The sequence below is a fragment of the Macrotis lagotis genome, chromosome 7 (assembly GCF_037893015.1).
Source record: "Macrotis lagotis isolate mMagLag1 chromosome 7, bilby.v1.9.chrom.fasta, whole genome shotgun sequence".
Lineage (NCBI taxonomy): Eukaryota > Metazoa > Chordata > Mammalia > Peramelemorphia > Peramelidae > Macrotis > Macrotis lagotis.
The window spans coordinates 212,610,679-212,629,468 of NC_133664.1; the positions used below are offsets into that span (position 1 = coordinate 212,610,679).

Here is an 18,790-nt window from a genome sequence, read left to right on the forward strand (position 1 = left end):
TTTCTCCCATTCCATTTCCCTTTTTTTCTTATTGACTCCATTTTTACACCATAATTTATCTTCGAATTCAGCTTTCTCCTGTGCTTCAACTATAAAAGCTCCCTCTACCTGTTCCATTAACTGAGATGGTTCATATGAATATTATCAGTATTATTTTTCTATAATGCAGTTCATCCTCATTAAGTCCCTCATATTTCCCCCTCTCCTCCAATCTCCATGCTTCACCTGAGTCCTGTATCTGAAGATCAAACCTTCTGTTCAGCTCTGGCCATTCCAAAAGGAACCTTTGAAATTCCCCTGGTTCATTGAAAGTCCATCTTTTTCCCTGGAAGAGGACATTCAGCCTTTCTGGGTAATTCATTCTTGGCTGCATTCTAAGCTCTTTTGCTTTCCAGTATATTGTATTCCAAGCCCTACGAGCTTCCAATGTAGTTGCTGCTAAGTCCTGTATGATTCTGACTGCAGCTCCAACGATATTTGAACTGTGTCCTTCTGGCTGCTTGTAATATTTTCTCTTTGACTTGAGAGTTCTGGAACTTGGCTATAATAATCCTGGGAGTTGGTTTTTTGGGATCTCTTTCTTGGGGGGATTGGTAGATTCTCTCCATTTCTAGTTTGCCCTCTGCTTCTAGAATATCAGGGCAATTCTCCTGTAGTAATTCTTTGAAAATGATGTCAAGGCTCTTTTCCTGATCATTACTTTCAGGTATTCCAATAATTTTCAAATTATCTTTCCTAAGTCTGTTTTCCATATCAGTTGTTTTTTCAATGAGATATTTCACATTTTCTTCTAATTTTTCTTTTTTTTTTGGTTTTGAAGTATTGATTCCTGATTTCTGTTAAATTCATCAATCTCCCTGAATTCTATTCTTTGTCTAAAGGATTTATTCTCCTCAGAGAATTTTCTTATCTCTTTTTCCATCTGGCCAATTTTGCTTTTTAAAGCATTCTTCTCCTCAATAACTTTTTGAACTGTTTTATCCATTTGACCTAAGCTGTTTTTTAGCATGCTATTTTCTTCAGCATTTTTTTGGATTTCCTTGACTATGCTGCTGACTTCATTTTCATGTTTTTCCTGCATCTCTCTCCTTTCTTTTCCCAGTTTTTCTTCCAACTCCCTCATTTGATCTTCAAAGTCTTTTTTGAGCTCTATCATAGCCTGAGCCCAATTTCTGTTTTTCTTGGAGTCTTTAGATGCAGGAGCTTGTGCTTCCTCATCTTCAGACTGAGTATTTTGATCCTTCTTGGGCTCATTTGCAAAATATTTCTCAATGGTCTTCCTCTTGTTTCTTTGTTCATTTTCCCAGCCTAAGCCTGTTTTTTTGGGGGTGCTTCCTGAGCTTTTGGGACACTCCCACAAGGGTCTCAGTGTGTGAGTTTCTGTCCTTCCTCCTGGTCTGTCAATGACCATAAGCGCCCCCCTCTGCCACAGGGCTGAGGTGGGGGGGGCTGCTGTTCTATAGGGGGGCCTAGACTGCGATCAGGATCTGAATGTGGTCAGAGCCCCAGAGTCCTGTTCCAGGGGCAGAGGACAGAGCTCTGCAGTCTCTCTTCACTTCCCTCCCTCAGCTCAATGTGCTCATGCCCTGGGGGCTCCTGCTTACAGGCTCTACCTGCTTCTGTTTAGGGATCTAGGCTGCTGAAAGACCAGGCTTCTGGCTGTGTGCCCTGAGGGCTGGGCTCCATGTGCTTGCTCTGGCAGAGGTCCCCCGCTGTTCCCCCACTTTGTGCCAGTGCTCCCTGGGGTGCAGCTCAGGAGACTCCCCTGCTGCTGTGAGCTCAGGCTCCCAGCACCCTGGGGCTGCCTCCGGGAGGCTGAAGTTCTTTCGCTCTGGCGGGCCACCCCTCTGGCAGGCCGCCCCTCCGGCCCTGGGGAGCAGAGCCTTTCTGCTCTTTTCCAGGTTACCTTGAGTAGAAGAACTGCCTCATTGGGTCCCTTTGTGGGTTCTGTCTCTCGAAAGTTTAGTTAGAGTCCTTAGTTTATGAGTTTTTATCAGAGAGCTCCTAAGACTGGATCCCTTCATGTCACCATCTTGGCTCCACCCCCCAATAACTGAGTCAATTATCATTTCTTTAAAAAAGGGGGGTGGGGGGAAAAGGGGGTGGGAATGGAAGTACTGTTTTGGGTGGGGCTCTCACTTAAAAATTTATAGCTACTATGAAAGTATGAAATTAGCACAAATAATATGATTTTTTTCCTCTTCTTATGATTCTAGCAAAATGTCATATGCTAATTCAAGTTTTGCTGAAATAATTTCTATTTTATCCTGTTCTCTGTTCTATAACTATTACATATGGGAGGCTACTGTAAAATTGGGCTAAATAGTTATTCTATCAAGGAAAAAAATGAGTACTTACTTTTAGCATCATTCCAGTCTAGGGAATTAGGAGGCAATTTCCTTAGATAGTCTTTAAGAAGCAGCTCATATCGAGGAATTCGCTGCACAGGTTCTAGCATGTGATGCTGTAGAGTTAGATTACCACAAATCTTTTGTTTCTGGAGAGAGAAAAGTTACTTTAAAGAAAACTTTTTTTTTCCACTCATTTAATTTAAGATAAGTTACTATGAGAAAGGTTTTAATTTGTAGCAATAACATAGGCAAAAGAGGAGACAAAGTGAAATTTTCAAAATTAGAATTACTGGTAACCAGTAAGGCAAATCATTATTAAATTATTTTCCAGAGCTTTTTAGCAAGGAATTTCTCCCCTTTTTTTACAACTTTTAAATTAAAGATCTTATTTTGAGTTTTACAATTTTTCCCCTAATCTTATTTCCCTCCCCCTACCCCCCACTAAAGGCAATTTGTCAGTGTTTACTGTTTCCATGGTATACATTGATCCAGACTGAGTGTGATGAGAGAGAAATCATAAGGAAGAAACAAAGTATAAGAGATAGCAAGATCAGACAATAAGTTATCAGTATTTTTTCTAAATTAAAAGTAATAATCCTTGGTTTTTGTTCAAACTCCACAGTTTGAAATGCTGTATACATTTTCTCTGGAAATATATGGTACTGTCCATTGCAGACAGCCCAAAATTGTCCCTGATTGTTGCACTGATGGAATGAGCAAGTCCATCAAGGTTGATAATCACCCCCATGTTGCTGTTAGAGTGTACAGTGTTTTTCTGGTTCTGCTCATCTCGCTCAGCATCAGTTCATGCAAATCCCTCCAGGCTTTCCTGAATTCCCATCCCTCCTGGTTTCTAATAGAACAATAGTGTTCCATGACATACATATACCACAGTTTGCTAAGCCATTCACCAATTAAAGGTCATTTACTTGATTTCCAATTCTTTGCCACCACAAGCAGTATTGCTATGAATATTTTCGTACAAGTGATGTTTTTACCCTTTTCCGCCATCTCTTTAAGGTATAGACCCAGTAGTGGTATTGCTGGATCAAATATGCACATTTTTGTTGCCCTCTGTGCATAGTTTCAAATTGGTCTCCAGAAAGGTTGGATGAGTTCACAGCTCCATCAACAATGTAATAGTGTTCCAGATTTCCCACAACCCTTCCAACAATGATCATTATCCTTTCTGGTCATATTGGCCAGTCTGAGAGGTGTGAGGTGGTACCTCAGAGTAGCTTTAATTTGCATTTCTCTAATAAGTAATGATTTAGAGCAATTTTTCATATGACTATGGATCACTTTGATTTCCTCATCTGTAAATTGTCTTTGCATATCCTTTGAACATTTGTGAGGGGAATGACTTTTTCTTAAAAATACGACTCAGTTCTCTATATATTTTAGAAATGAGTCCTTTGTCAGAAATATTAGTTGTAAAGATTGTTTCCAGTTTACTACATTTCTTTTGATACTGGTGAAAGTGGTTTTGTCTGTACAAAAGCTTTTTAATTTAATGTAATCGAAAGGAATTATTCCTTAATGAGCTTTATAGTATACCTATAGTGCTAACTTTTTTTTTGCTGAACTGAGTAGAAACAATTTTATAATTTCTATAAATGTCACTGCTCTTGAACTTAAACTGATTCCTGTACTGTAATATCTAAATCCATAATTCATCTGACAACACATTTGTCAGACAAACCCTTTAACCTTCCTAGAATCTAAAAGGATGGAAATAAATTACTCTTTCTTAAGGAAGAGCTATGTTATCTTATTTTTTTTACCAGTTAGAGTTAGCAATGAAAAAAAAAGGTTTACCTGAGATAATTTCAAAGTTTTCACACAACCATATGAATAACATAGGAAGTCATTAGGTCACAGAGTAGAAAAGATTTTAGAGATTACTTAGTTCCCTCTTCTCCATTATACAATTCAGGAAACTGAGGATAAAGTCAGTCAGGTAAACAAGGGAAGGGGAACGTAAAGTAAATAAGAATAAATAATTCCAGAGATCTACTTTAGGCGAAGTACAAAAAAAAAATTAAAAAAACCCTTTTTCCTACAAAAGTGAGCTGAGGGAGAGGCAAAAGGTGGACTATTTAGCAAATCAAACCACTTCCATTACTATGACTACCACCTCTCTTCAGACTCCAAATAAGTCCCAAGACTCAAGACTATTCCCAAGGAATAACAGTAGCCCCTTAGAGTACAGGCCCTGCTTTCAACTCAATCTCTTCAGTAAAGCCTTATGAAGAATCCACCTGGAAATTCCTTCTTCAAGCATGGCAATTCCTGTGTCCTCAGTAGCCACAGCTACTGAAGACTTAGGAAAGAAAATTCCTTCCACCCAAGTCCTTTGGCACCATCAACAGATTTAATGCCAGAAATGATAGGTTTTATTGGTGGAAATAATATTAAAACAGATGCATTACATCTGCTCTGCAAGATGCCCACAGGTCTTTTCCTTCTAACTTGCACCTAAAACTCTCTCCCCAATGTGTTCATATATATTCAATATAGATAGTATTCATATATTCACATTCATCCAATACATAGGTATTACTATGTATATAGTCTTCTCCTTTAAAACAAACTCATTGAGATAAAAAACTATCTTATATTTTTTAGAATTTCCAGCACTTAATAAAGTATACATAGTAAGTACTTTTTTAGTGTAGTCTACTTATATTTTTCACTCATCTATTCATTAGCAAAGTACTTTTTGGGACTTGTAATAAGACTTTTAAAAATATTTATATTCAAAGTTTCCCTTCTTTCTTACCTATTTCTTTAAAAGACAGATTCATAATCTCTCATCTCTTCCTCTTTATATTACATAAAGTTGCTTTTCCTATTGTGTCTTTGGGCAGTTTTTTGGGTAATTTTTTTATTATTTTTACTTCAGGAACAGACTTAGGAAGATACTAATGATCATACATTCATTAAACAACAACAAAAAAAGAATTAGATGAATCTAAGCTAAAAATTTTTTTGAAAACAACAGCATATATGGGAGACATAGTGGAGAGCTGGTCTTTGAGCCAAGAAAACCTGGATTCAAGTCTTGCCTCTGACACATACTATCACAATAGTATCATCAATTAAACTCCAAGTACTCCAAGTACTACAACTGTAATACTATTGTAGAATGAACATATGCTGATTTGTATTGGTTGAGAAAGTTTCTTATTTGAGAGTTCCCTCAATCAAGGAAAAACCTTGAAAATCAGATCATATATAACTTGTTTATGCACCTTATGAAACAAGCAGCAGTGTAAGGAAAAACAATTGATAGAAAAGAGTTTATAGAACAAAGACCCAACTAACATCATTCTTCAGTTGCTAATAAAACTACAAAGTAGACAAAAATGGAAAATATCTGTTAATATTTCTATAATAAACTTTTTCTCAATTAGTGAAGGTAGATTCCATTGGGATCTATTCACAACAATCCAGTATTCACAATCCAGGTAGAACTAGTACTAGAGAAAAAAAAAAGAGATGTGAAGAGAACGTAGACTAGAGAAAAGTCTCTGTTGCAGATGACAAAATTTTGATGGCAAAGAGTGATCAGTTCTCAGAAAGGACATCAAATTGATAGGGGGGAAAAATCACAGACCTCAAAATTAACAAAAATAGTCACTCCCTCTGTCCTATACTGAATGGACACTCTTGTGGAAGATGTATGATTGTCATGAATAGATGGAAAAGAGATTCCACATCTCAACAGCATCACAGATTCACCAAAGAATTAAAAAATATATTAAACCCATTTTATAGTTATAAATAATATTGTTATACTTATATAGCTCTTTTTTTAGGTTTTTGCAAGGCAAATGGGGTTAAGTGGCTTGCCCAAGGCCACACAGCTAGGTAATTATTAAGTGTCTGAGACCAGATTTGAACCCAGGTACTCCTGACTCCAGGGCCAGTGCTTTTATCCACTGCACCACCTAGCTACCCCTATATAGCACTTTTGAGCTTACAAATACTTTTACATGCATTAAGCTGAGAATTATAGTCAGGTAGAAAATAAGACATTTAAAAATTTTTTAACAAGTCTAGGCAAAGATAAAAATGTCAAATGGAAATTATGGTTGTTATGATAGAGGGTAAATTTGATAAGAGAGGAAAGAATGGCACTCTGCACAATCAATCAGTAAAAACTAGAAATACAAATCCAAAAACAAATCTCTCAAGGTGTTTATAGTCTTTTTGAAGCGACTAAAAATAATATTATGACCACTAATTCTGTATAAAACATTTAAGATTTAAATGTTCCAGTCATTATGATAAACTAGCCTGTAGATTAGAGACCAGGGAGGCCTCAGAGAATATAATGCCTGGCATATAGTAGACACTTAATAAATTATTTGCTGAGAATCTGCTGAGGAAACACAATGCAAATGTATAAAGAAAGGAATGGAGCAAAATGAATTTTCTTTGCTACAAGAATAGATTACAAAAAGCATTTTCTATTATTTTTGAGAGTTCTTTGAGAGAAATGAATCATTTAGATCCCTATTCCATTCCAATCAGTATTAATCAGTCAAATGTGATTCCATAAGGGGGAATAATTATTAGCAATTATTACTCATCCAGTAATATACATTTAGACAGTCCCACTTGTTTAATGAGTTATAAAGTTAACTTGTACAGACACAAGAATGCTGACAAAGATACCTTTATCCTGTTATGCTCAAATTCCATTTCTAAATTTATAATAGCATGAGATGGAAAGTACTCCAATTTGTTTTTTTAATTTTTTTTTTTGCAAGGCAAACGGGGTTAAATGGCTTGCCCAAGGCCACACAGCTAAGTAATTATTAAGTATCTGAGACCAGATTTGAACCCAGGTACTCCTGACTCCAGGGCTGGTGCTTTATCCACTACGCCACCTAGCTGCCCCTGCAATTTGTTTTTGAATCTCTGGATCACCCTCTCTTGTCCAACATGAGCAGGAGACCATCTTATGACCACTTAGGAGTGATGTTAATTGTCTTGCCCACTTTGTGACCACTCAAGCTAATTTGTTATTCCTGACCCTCCTGGAGGGTAAAAATCAAGGTCTATCAACCAAGGAGATTCTATATTCATATCTCTTTTGCAGGTCTTAGTGATGGAATTATCTCAGATCATGAGGAAAATCTGAGGTTCACTTCATTAGAGGGAACCATGACCCTTGGGGCTTGGGGCTCTCAGTGGTTTTTCTTCCAGATTGGACAATTTTGGACCCCACATCCTTTGGGGAAATGGAAAAAGGTTCGTAAAATTATATAGCTGAAAAGAAACTTCCCCCTTTTTAAACAGTCCTCTATAATAAAAATTTTTTAATAGATTTGACAACGCTATTACCTGAATTTCCTCAATTACTGATTTAAATTGAGGTATCCGGTCAGTCATGGTTTTAACTAATTCCATAGCATTATCAAAACCTTTTACATATTCTCCATACATTTTGAGGAAAGGAGCCAACTTCTGTAGGATGTCACCAATTCTAGGAGTGGTTTCCCTGTAGAACAAAGTAGTAAATGGATTATTAAACCCTGGTATATTTTGAGCAATTAACAAAATTTTAGGGAAGTCATTCTTTTCTTCTCTAAAGCTACTGAAAACTACTGAACCTCAGGGAGTAGAAAGTGACCTCAGGTCATACATCCTTAAGAATTTGACTGATATTTTAAAGAATCAAGGGTGTAAAGATCTCATCAGAGACCTTAAAATTCCAATCAGTCTTGTTTCTTCTAATCTAAAAGCAGCTAGAGAATAGAGGCAGCAACACCTTCAATAAATACACAAATTTGCTATTATTTACCAGAACTTTCTGGGTAAAACATACATAGTTCCCTCCCTACAGAGGTTATATAGAAATTCTTAATGTCTCTTTATGATCACAGGAATCAGGAGCTACAAATCTCATTGAATAAGTTAGGTTTTAGATTATAAGTGTTGACATACTTATAACTTTCTCTATGGAGTCAAGGACAGCATGTATTTTTATTACTGAACCATAAACAGGAGAGTGCTGGGGTTGGTTAGTACAGGCTAACTTCAATTGAGAAATTTAAAAAGTGAAATTTTTTGTTAAAGAGCTTAATTGGCATAGTACCTGGCACATGGAAGGTACAATGTAAAGGCTTGTTCCCTTCCCTTCAGCTTTTCCTAGGAAATCAACAAACCCTACAAATCAGGACTTGATTTATTGTTTTGCTAATTATCTATAATTTAACAAAATGTGAAAAAATTAATAATAATGCAGATGAAACTTAAAAGTGTGATGTGTATATTCTTTTTATATGATAGCTGGTTGTTAAACACTTACTATTAATTCTGTCCATAAAGCACTCGGTCAAAAACTATGGAAAAAGACAAAACAAGAAAAGTAGGCAAAACTTCTTTCTTGTTCTCATGATCTGAAAAAAGAGAGGAATAGAAGCCCAAGGGACATCTTGGTTGGAGAGACTGAGAGAATCAGAAGGTGGAATCACACAGCTCTTTTACAGAACTTTACAGAACTACTTTGTCCTTTATCTTACAGAAAAAGTTGAAGAGAATTACAGGGAAGAGACACCTGAGAATCTTGAGGGTTCTTAAAATAGAAGGTTAAATGGTGAGGCTAGTTTTCAAAAGTTAGAAAAAGAATAAGAAAAAACTGCAATTAAACAGTGATAGTTTCGAGTGACTCTGGGTGTGATTTTTTTCCCCCACATGTAAACAAGGATATAAAGAACTGATGCCACTATGATAAGATTGATTTTACTATTAATAAATCACACAGTCAGTAAGCACTATTTTATTAATTCTAGGAGATTCAGTAAGTGGTGATAATATAAAGAGATGTGAGCAATTGTTAATGGAAAAAGAGATTTCTTCTGTTTATTAATTTTTAATTGGGAGTCTGATCTTATATGATGAGAGATTTGTTGAAATTTTATTAATAAGGAAAAATACAAACATATTCCTAAATCATCCTAGAATATCTGAGATAATTAAATATAGGAATGAATCAAGGGGCAGAAAATAAGTTTGGCAAATCCTAGAACTTCACCACAGAAAATATAGAGTTTGCTGAAGTATTGCCTGGTTTGGCAAAGAAAACATTCTATATTGTAGTAGCATGGATAGTTCTCTTATCCCTTAGACCCATTATTTAAAAATTGTTTTTTCTTACCATTCCTGCATTCGTTTCTCCAGCTCTGGCAAAAGGAATTTACTGTGGAATGCGTTTATTGATGAAATATTAGAAAATATCTTGTTCACCATTTCTGCTGGAAATGAGCCTCGATTAGCTTCTTCCAATAGTTTGGAATAAAATATCTGAAGTAAAAGATCAGAAGAAGCATTTCTGAATGCTTAAAAAACCCTTTTCAAAACACAATTAAAGGACTTAATTATGATTTTATGTTTTGAAGTACATACTTTGATCTAATATAATGAGGAGAGTCCATGGTTGGTAGTCAGCAACTCCCTCCTTTCTTATTTCTCCACTAAGTACTATATTTTCTCTCTCCTTTCACTCTGACTCTGCTGTAGGGTAGCTGAGTGGCACAGCAGACAGATCCCTGGTCCTGGGGCCAAGAAGCCTTTAGCCCCCATACCACCCCTTAGGCCCAGAATACACCTGGCCCTATGGTCCTGGGCAGGCCATCCAATCCCAGCCCCTTGCAAGAAGTAAAAAAAGAAAATGTGTTATATCTGACCAATGCCCCCCCATGGTCCATCCTCTCCTCCTTTATTCATATCCCCACCCCTTCCCCCTGCTCCCCCCCTCCTTCTTACTCCAGTTGTCTATACCCCATTGAGTATATTTGCTGTTTCCTCTCCTAGCCACCTCTGATGAAAGCAAAGATTCCCTCATTCCCCCTTGCCTCCCCCCCTTCCATATCATTGCAATAGCTCATTGTAATAAAAAAAAAATCTCATTACGTGAAATAGCTTGGACTATTCCCCCTCCCCTTTTTCTTTCTCCCATTCCATTTCCCTTTTTTTCTTATTGACTCCATTTTTACACCATAATTTATCTTCGAATTCAGCTTTCTCCTGTGCTTCAACTATAAAAGCTCCCTCTACCTGTTCCATTAACTGAGATGGTTCATATGAATATTATCAGTATTATTTTTCTATAATGCAGTTCATCCTCATTAAGTCCCTCATATTTCCCCCTCTCCTCCAATCTCCATGCTTCACCTGAGTCCTGTATCTGAAGATCAAACCTTCTGTTCAGCTCTGGCCATTCCAAAAGGAACCTTTGAAATTCCCCTGGTTCATTGAAAGTCCATCTTTTTCCCTGGAAGAGGACATTCAGCCTTTCTGGGTAATTCATTCTTGGCTGCATTCTAAGCTCTTTTGCTTTCCAGTATATTGTATTCCAAGCCCTACGAGCTTCCAATGTAGTTGCTGCTAAGTCCTGTATGATTCTGACTGCAGCTCCAACGATATTTGAACTGTGTCCTTCTGGCTGCTTGTAATATTTTCTCTTTGACTTGAGAGTTCTGGAACTTGGCTATAATAATCCTGGGAGTTGGTTTTTTGGGATCTCTTTCTTGGGGGGATTGGTAGATTCTCTCCATTTCTAGTTTGCCCTCTGCTTCTAGAATATCAGGGCAATTTTCCTGTAGTAATTCTTTGAAAATGATGTCAAGGCTCTTTTCCTGATCATGACTTTCAGGTATTCCAATAATTTTCAGATTATCTTTCCTAAGTCTGTTTTCCATATCAGTTGTTTTGTTCAATGAGATATTTCACATTTTCTTCTAATTTTTCTTTTTTTTTTGGTTTTGAAGTATTGATTCCTGATTTCTGGTAAATTCGACAATCTCCCTGAATTATATTCTTTGTCTGAAGGATTTATTCTCCTCAGAGAGTTTTCTTATCTCTTCTTCCATCTGACCAATTTTGCTTTTTAAAGTATTCTTCTCCTCAATAACTTTTTGAACTGTTTTATCCATTTGACCTAAGCTGTTTTTAGCATGCTATTTTCTTCAGCATTTTTTTGGATTTCCTTGACTATGCTGCTGACTTCATTTTCATGTTTTTCCTGCATCTCTCTCCTTTCTTTTCCAGTTTTTCTTCCAACTCCCTCATTTGATCTTCAAAGTCTTTTTTGAGCTCTATCATAGCCTGAGCCCAATTTCTGTTTTTCTTGGAGTCTTTAGATGCAGGAGCTTGTGCTTCCTCATCTTCAGACTGAGTATTTTGATCCTTCTTGGGCTCATTTGCAAAATATTTCTCAATGGTCTTCCTCTTGTTTCTTTGTTCATTTTCCCAGCCTAAGCCTGTTTTTTTGGGGGTGCTTCCTGAGCTTTTGGGGACACTCCCACAAGGGTCTCAGTGTGTGAGTTTCTGTCCTTCCTCCTGGTCTGTCAATGACCATAAGCGCCCCCCTCTGCCACAGGGCTGAGGTGGGGGGGGCTGCTGTTCTATAGGGGGGCCTAGACTGCGATCAGGATCTGAATGTGGTCAGAGCCCCAGAGTCCTGTTCCAGGGGCAGAGGACAGAGCTCTGCAGTCTCTCTTCACTTCCCTCCCTCAGCTCAATGTGCTCATGCCCTGGGGGCTCCTGCTTACAGGCTCTACCTGCTTCTGTTTAGGGATCTAGGCTGCTGAAAGACCAGGCTGTCTGGCTGTGTGCCCTGAGGGCTGGGCTCCATGTGCTTGCTCTGGCAGAGGTCCCCCGCTGTTCCCCCACTTTGTGCCAGTGCTCCCTGGGGTGCAGCTCAGGAGACTCCCCTGCTGCTGTGAGCTCAGGCTCCAGCACCCTGGGGCTGCCTCCGGGAGGCTGAAGTTCTTTCGCTCTGGCGGGCCACCCCTCTGGCAGGCCGCCCCTCCGGCCCTGGGGAGCAGAGCCTTTCTGCTCTTTTCCAGGTTACCTTGAGTAGGAGAACTGCCTCATTGGGTCCCTTTGTGGGTTCTGTCTCTCGAAAGTTTAGTTAGAGTCCTTAGTTTATGAGTTTTTATCAGAGAGCTCCTAAGACTGGATCCCTTCATGTCACCATCTTGGCTCCACCCCCCAATAACTGAGTCAATTATCATTTCTTTAAAAAAGGGGGGTGGGGGGAAAAGGGGGTGGGAATGGAAGTACTGTTTTGGGTGGGGCTCTCACTTAAAAATTTATAGCTACTATGAAAGTATGAAATTAGCACAAATAATATGATTTTTTTCCTCTTCTTATGATTCTAGCAAAATGTCATATGCTAATTCAAGTTTTGCTGAAATAATTTCTATTTTATCCTGTTCTCTGTTCTATAACTATTACATATGGGAGGCTACTGTAAAATTGGGCTAAATAGTTATTCTATCAAGGAAAAAAATGAGTACTTACTTTTAGCATCATTCCAGTCTAGGGAATTAGGAGGCAATTTCCTTAGATAGTCTTTAAGAAGCAGCTCATATCGAGGAATTCGCTGCACAGGTTCTAGCATGTGATGCTGTAGAGTTAGATTACCACAAATCTTTTGTTTCTGGAGAGAGAAAAGTTACTTTAAAGAAAACTTTTTTTTTCCACTCATTTAATTTAAGATAAGTTACTATGAGAAAGGTTTTAATTTGTAGCAATAACATAGGCAAAAGAGGAGACAAAGTGAAATTTTCAAAATTAGAATTACTGGCTAACCAGTAAGGCAAATCATTATTAAATTATTTTCCAGAGCTTTTTAGCAAGGAATTTCTCCCCTTTTTTTACAACTTTTAAATTAAAGATCTTATTTTGAGTTTTACAATTTTTCCCCTAATCTTATTTCCCTCCCCCTACCCCCCACTAAAGGCAATTTGTCAGTGTTTACTGTTTCCATGGTATACATTGATCCAGACTGAGTGTGATGAGAGAGAAATCATAAGGAAGAAACAAAGTATAAGAGATAGCAAGATCAGACAATAAGTTATCAGTATTTTTTCTAAATTAAAAGTAATAATCCTTGGTTTTTGTTCAAACTCCACAGTTTGAAATGCTGTATACATTTTCTCTGGAAATATATGGTACTGTCCATTGCAGACAGCCCAAAATTGTCCCTGATTGTTGCACTGATGGAATGAGCAAGTCCATCAAGGTTGATAATCACCCCCATGTTGCTGTTAGAGTGTACAGTGTTTTTCTGGTTCTGCTCATCTCGCTCAGCATCAGTTCATGCAAATCCCTCCAGGCTTTCCTGAATTCCCATCCCTCCTGGTTTCTAATAGAACAATAGTGTTCCATGACATACATATACCACAGTTTGCTAAGCCATTCACCAATTAAAGGTCATTTACTTGATTTCCAATTCTTTGCCACCACAAGCAGTATTGCTATGAATATTTTCGTACAAGTGATGTTTTTACCCTTTTCCGCCATCTCTTTAAGGTATAGACCCAGTAGTGGTATTGCTGGATCAAATATGCACATTTTTGTTGCCCTCTGTGCGATAGTTTCAAATTGGTCTCCAGAAAGGTTGGATGAGTTCACAGCTCCATCAACAATGTAATAGTGTTCCAGATTTCCCACAACCCTTCCAACAATGATCATTATCCTTTCTGGTCATATTGGCCAGTCTGAGAGGTGTGAGGTGGTACCTCAGAGTAGCTTTAATTTGCATTTCTCTAATAAGTAATGATTTAGAGCAATTTTTCATATGACTATGGATCACTTTGATTTCCTCATCTGTAAATTGTCTTTGCATATCCTTTGAACATTTGTGAGGGGAATGACTTTTTCTTAAAAATACGACTCAGTTCTCTATATATTTTAGAAATGAGTCCTTTGTCAGAAATATTAGTTGTAAAGATTGTTTCCAGTTTACTACATTTCTTTTGATACTGGTGAAAGTGGTTTTGTCTGTACAAAAGCTTTTTAATTTAATGTAATCGAAAGGAATTATTCCTTAATGAGCTTTATAGTATACCTATAGTGCTAACTTTTTTTTTGCTGAACTGAGTAGAAACAATTTTATAATTTCTATAAATGTCACTGCTCTTGAACTTAAACTGATTCCTGTACTGTAATATCTAAATCCATAATTCATCTGACAACACATTTGTCAGACAAACCCTTTAACCTTCCTAGAATCTAAAAGGATGGAAATAAATTACTCTTTCTTAAGGAAGAGCTATGTTATCTTATTTTTTTACCAGTTAGAGTTAGCAATGAAAAAAAAAGGTTTACCTGAGATAATTTCAAAGTTTTCACACAACCATATGAATAACATAGGAAGTCATTAGGTCACAGAGTAGAAAAGATTTTAGAGATTACTTAGTTCCCTCTTCTCCATTATACAATTCAGGAAACTGAGGATAAAGTCAGTCAGGTAAACAAGGGAAGGGGAATGTAAAGTAAATAAGAATAAATAATTCCAGAGATCTACTTTAGGCGAAGTACAAAAAAAAAATTAAAAAAACCCTTTTTCCTACAAAAGTGAGCTGAGGGAGAGGCAAAAGGTGGACTATTTAGCAAATCAAACCACTTCCATTACTATGACTACCACCTCTCTTCAGACTCCAAATAAGTCCCAAGACTCAAGACTATTCCCAAGGAATAACAGTAGCCCCTTAGAGTACAGGCCCTGCTTTCAACTCAATCTCTTCAGTAAAGCCTTATGAAGAATCCACCTGGAAATTCCTTCTTCAAGCATGGCAATTCCTGTGTCCTCAGTAGCCACAGCTACTGAAGACTTAGGAAAGAAAATTCCTTCCACCCAAGTCCTTTGGCACCATCAACAGATTTAATGCCAGAAATGATAGGTTTTATTGGTGGAAATAATATTAAAACAGATGCATTACATCTGCTCTGCAAGATGCCCACAGGTCTTTTCCTTCTAACTTGCACCTTAAAACTCTCTCCCCAATGTGTTCATATATATTCAATATAGATAGTATTCATATATTCACATTCATCCAATACATAGGTATTACTATGTATATAGTCTTCTCCTTTAAAACAAACTCATTGAGATAAAAAACTATCTTATATTTTTTAGAATTTCCAGCACTTAATAAAGTATACATAGTAAGTACTTTTTTAGTGTAGTCTACTTATATTTTTCACTCATCTATTCATTAGCAAAGTACTTTTTGGGACTTGTAATAAGACTTTAAAAATATTTATATTCAAAGTTTCCCTTCTTTCTTACCTATTTCTTTAAAAGACAGATTCATAATCTCTCATCTCTTCCTCTTTATATTACATAAAGTTGCTTTTCCTATTGTGTCTTTGGGCAGTTTTTTGGGTAATTTTTTTATTATTTTTACTTCAGGAACAGACTTAGGAAGATACTAATGATCATACATTCATTAAACAACAACAAAAAAAGAATTAGATGAATCTAAGCTAAAAATTTTTTTGAAAACAACAGCATATATGGGAGACATAGTGGAGAGCTGGTCTTTGAGCCAAGAAAACCTGGATTCAAGTCTTGCCTCTGACACATACTATCACAATAGTATCATCAATTAAACTCCAAGTACTCCAAGTACTACAACTGTAATACTATTGTAGAATGAACATATGCTGATTTGTATTGGTTGAGAAAGTTTCTTATTTGAGAGTTCCCTCAATCAAGGAAAAACCTTGAAAATCAGATCATATATAACTTGTTTATGCACCTTATGAAACAAGCAGCAGTGTAAGGAAAAACAATTGATAGAAAAGAGTTTATAGAACAAAGACCCAACTAACATCATTCTTCAGTTGCTAATAAAACTACAAAGTAGACAAAAATGGAAAATATCTGTTAATATTTCTATAATAAACTTTTTCTCAATTAGTGAAGGTAGATTCCATTGGGATCTATTCACAACAATCCAGTATTCACAATCCAGGTAGAACTAGTACTAGAGAAAAAAAAAAGAGATGTGAAGAGAACGTAGACTAGAGAAAAGTCTCTGTTGCAGATGACAAAATTTTGATGGCAAAGAGTGATCAGTTCTCAGAAAGGACATCAAATTGATAGGGGGGAAAAATCACAGACCTCAAAATTAACAAAAATAGTCACTCCCTCTGTCCTATACTGAATGGACACTCTTGTGGAAGATGTATGATTGTCATGAATAGATGGAAAAGAGATTCCACATCTCAACAGCATCACAGATTCACCAAAGAATTAAAAAATATATTAAACCCATTTTATAGTTATAAATAATATTGTTATACTTATATAGCTCTTTTATTTAGGTTTTTGCAAGGCAAATGGGGTTAAGTGGCTTGCCCAAGGCCACACAGCTAGGTAATTATTAAGTGTCTGAGACCAGATTTGAACCCAGGTACTCCTGACTCCAGGGCCAGTGCTTTTATCCACTGCACCACCTAGCTACCCCTATATAGCACTTTTGAGCTTACAAATACTTTTACATGCATTAAGCTGAGAATTATAGTCAGGTAGAAAATAAGACATTTAAAAATTTTTTAACAAGTCTAGGCAAAGATAAAAATGTCAAATGGAAATTATGGTTGTTATGATAGAGGGTAAATTTGATAAGAGAGGAAAGAATGGCACTCTGCACAATCAATCAGTAAAAACTAGAAATACAAATCCAAAAACAAATCTCTCAAGGTGTTTATAGTCTTTTTGAAGCGACTAAAAATAATATTATGACCACTAATTCTGTATAAAACATTTAAGATTTAAATGTTCCAGTCATTATGATAAACTAGCCTGTAGATTAGAGACCAGGGAGGCCTCAGAGAATATAATGCCTGGCATATAGTAGACACTTAATAAATTATTTGCTGAGAATCTGCTGAGGAAACACAATGCAAATGTATAAAGAAAGGAATGGAGCAAAATGAATTTTCTTTGCTACAAGAATAGATTACAAAAAGCATTTTCTATTATTTTTGAGAGTTCTTTGAGAGAAATGAATCATTTAGATCCCTATTCCATTCCAATCAGTATTAATCAGTCAAATGTGATTCCATAAGGGGGAATAATTATTAGCAATTATTACTCATCCAGTAATATACATTTAGACAGTCCCACTTGTTTAATGAGTTATAAAGTTAACTTGTACAGACACAAGAATGCTGACAAAGATACCTTTATCCTGTTATGCTCAAATTCCATTTCTAAATTTATAATAGCATGAGATGGAAAGTACTCCAATTTGTTTTTTTAATTTTTTTTTTTGCAAGGCAAACGGGGTTAAATGGCTTGCCCAAGGCCACACAGCTAAGTAATTATTAAGTATCTGAGACCAGATTTGAACCCAGGTACTCCTGACTCCAGGGCTGGTGCTTTATCCACTACGCCACCTAGCTGCCCCTGCAATTTGTTTTTGAATCTCTGGATCACCCTCTCTTGTCCAACATGAGCAGGAGTGTACTCAGTGGATAGAGATCTGTGGGAAAAGTCAGACAAATCTGAGTTCAAGTCTGGTCTCAAACACTTACTAGCTGGGTGACCTTGGACAAATCACTTAACTTCAGTTTGTATTAATCCAGTACCTTTGTCAAGAAAACCTTATGGACAGTATGTTCATAACTGATATAACTGAACAAAAACAATGGTGAGCTATTGTGGAATGTAATTTCCACAGCCCTGAAGAAAATAATGGCCTCTGGCAGACACACACAAAAAAAAAAAAATCAGTGGGGTGGGGGGGGGGGAGGAAGAGAATAGAATAGAGCTATTTATAAACATTCTAAAAGTCTGGGCTCAAACAATGACCTTCATTACTTATCCTAAGTTGTTTTTATTGCATTTTATGATCCAGGAGTGTCTCAATCTAATGATGAGCAGGACTACCCTAAGCTATATCTATTTATGACCTAGAATAAAAAAGATATGAAGCAAAAACTAGAAAGGAAGGAAAAGTAAACTCAGATTGCTATATCTTGAACTAAGAAATCAGTAACTGTCTAAAACAAATAAATGGAACAGATTAGATAAATGAGACTTAGAAATAAGTAATGAACATAAAACTCTAGCATTTGATGAACTTAGTACCACAAACTACAGAGGAAAGGAGTTTTTATTTGAAAAAAAAAGTGTTGGAAAAAGTCAGATAATGTTTGATGAAAACTAGATTAGAATTTATCACAAATTTAAAACATAAAAAATTAAATTTAAATGTAAATAAAATTTTGGGTAGAAAACATTCATAGCCAGACAATGGATAGACAAAACAGACAATATTATTTAAAATTAAAATTATTTTACACAAATAAAACCATTTAAGTCAAAATCAAAAAGCAGTTCATACATCTAACTAATAATTATCGTGATAAGAATGAATCTTAAGTAAAGGTTAAATTATTTTTCAGAAGATTTTTAAAGGAATTAAAGAATCCATATTAGAAAGATTTTCATAAAAAACTACGCAAACAGCTAATTAGAAAAGTTTCTAAGATTAGGGAATAAACTCCAGTTTCTTAGGAAAGCACTTATTTAAACCACTTGATTTTCTCAAAATGTAAAGAAAAACATATTAATATAATTTTTTTGAAAGCAAGAATTCTAATTTCCTAATATGTGCCTG

General features: G+C 36.3%; 1 protein-coding gene across 6 annotated transcripts in view; it reads right to left on the reverse strand.

The window, feature by feature from the left end:
- The window catches only part of FGD4 (FYVE, RhoGEF and PH domain containing 4), a 292,080-nt gene that overhangs the window by 46,377 nt on the left and 226,913 nt on the right, over window positions 1-18,790 (reverse strand). For 5 of the 6 annotated variants that reach the window (XM_074194757.1, XM_074194756.1, XM_074194758.1 and 2 more), the window contains 3 exons: window positions 9,523-9,668; window positions 7,707-7,863; window positions 2,359-2,497 (listed from right to left, as the gene is read on the reverse strand). In XM_074194757.1, coding sequence (XP_074050858.1) covers window positions 2,359-2,497; window positions 7,707-7,863; window positions 9,523-9,668 — 442 coding nt within the window. The other variant, XM_074194761.1, reaches the window with a different exon arrangement.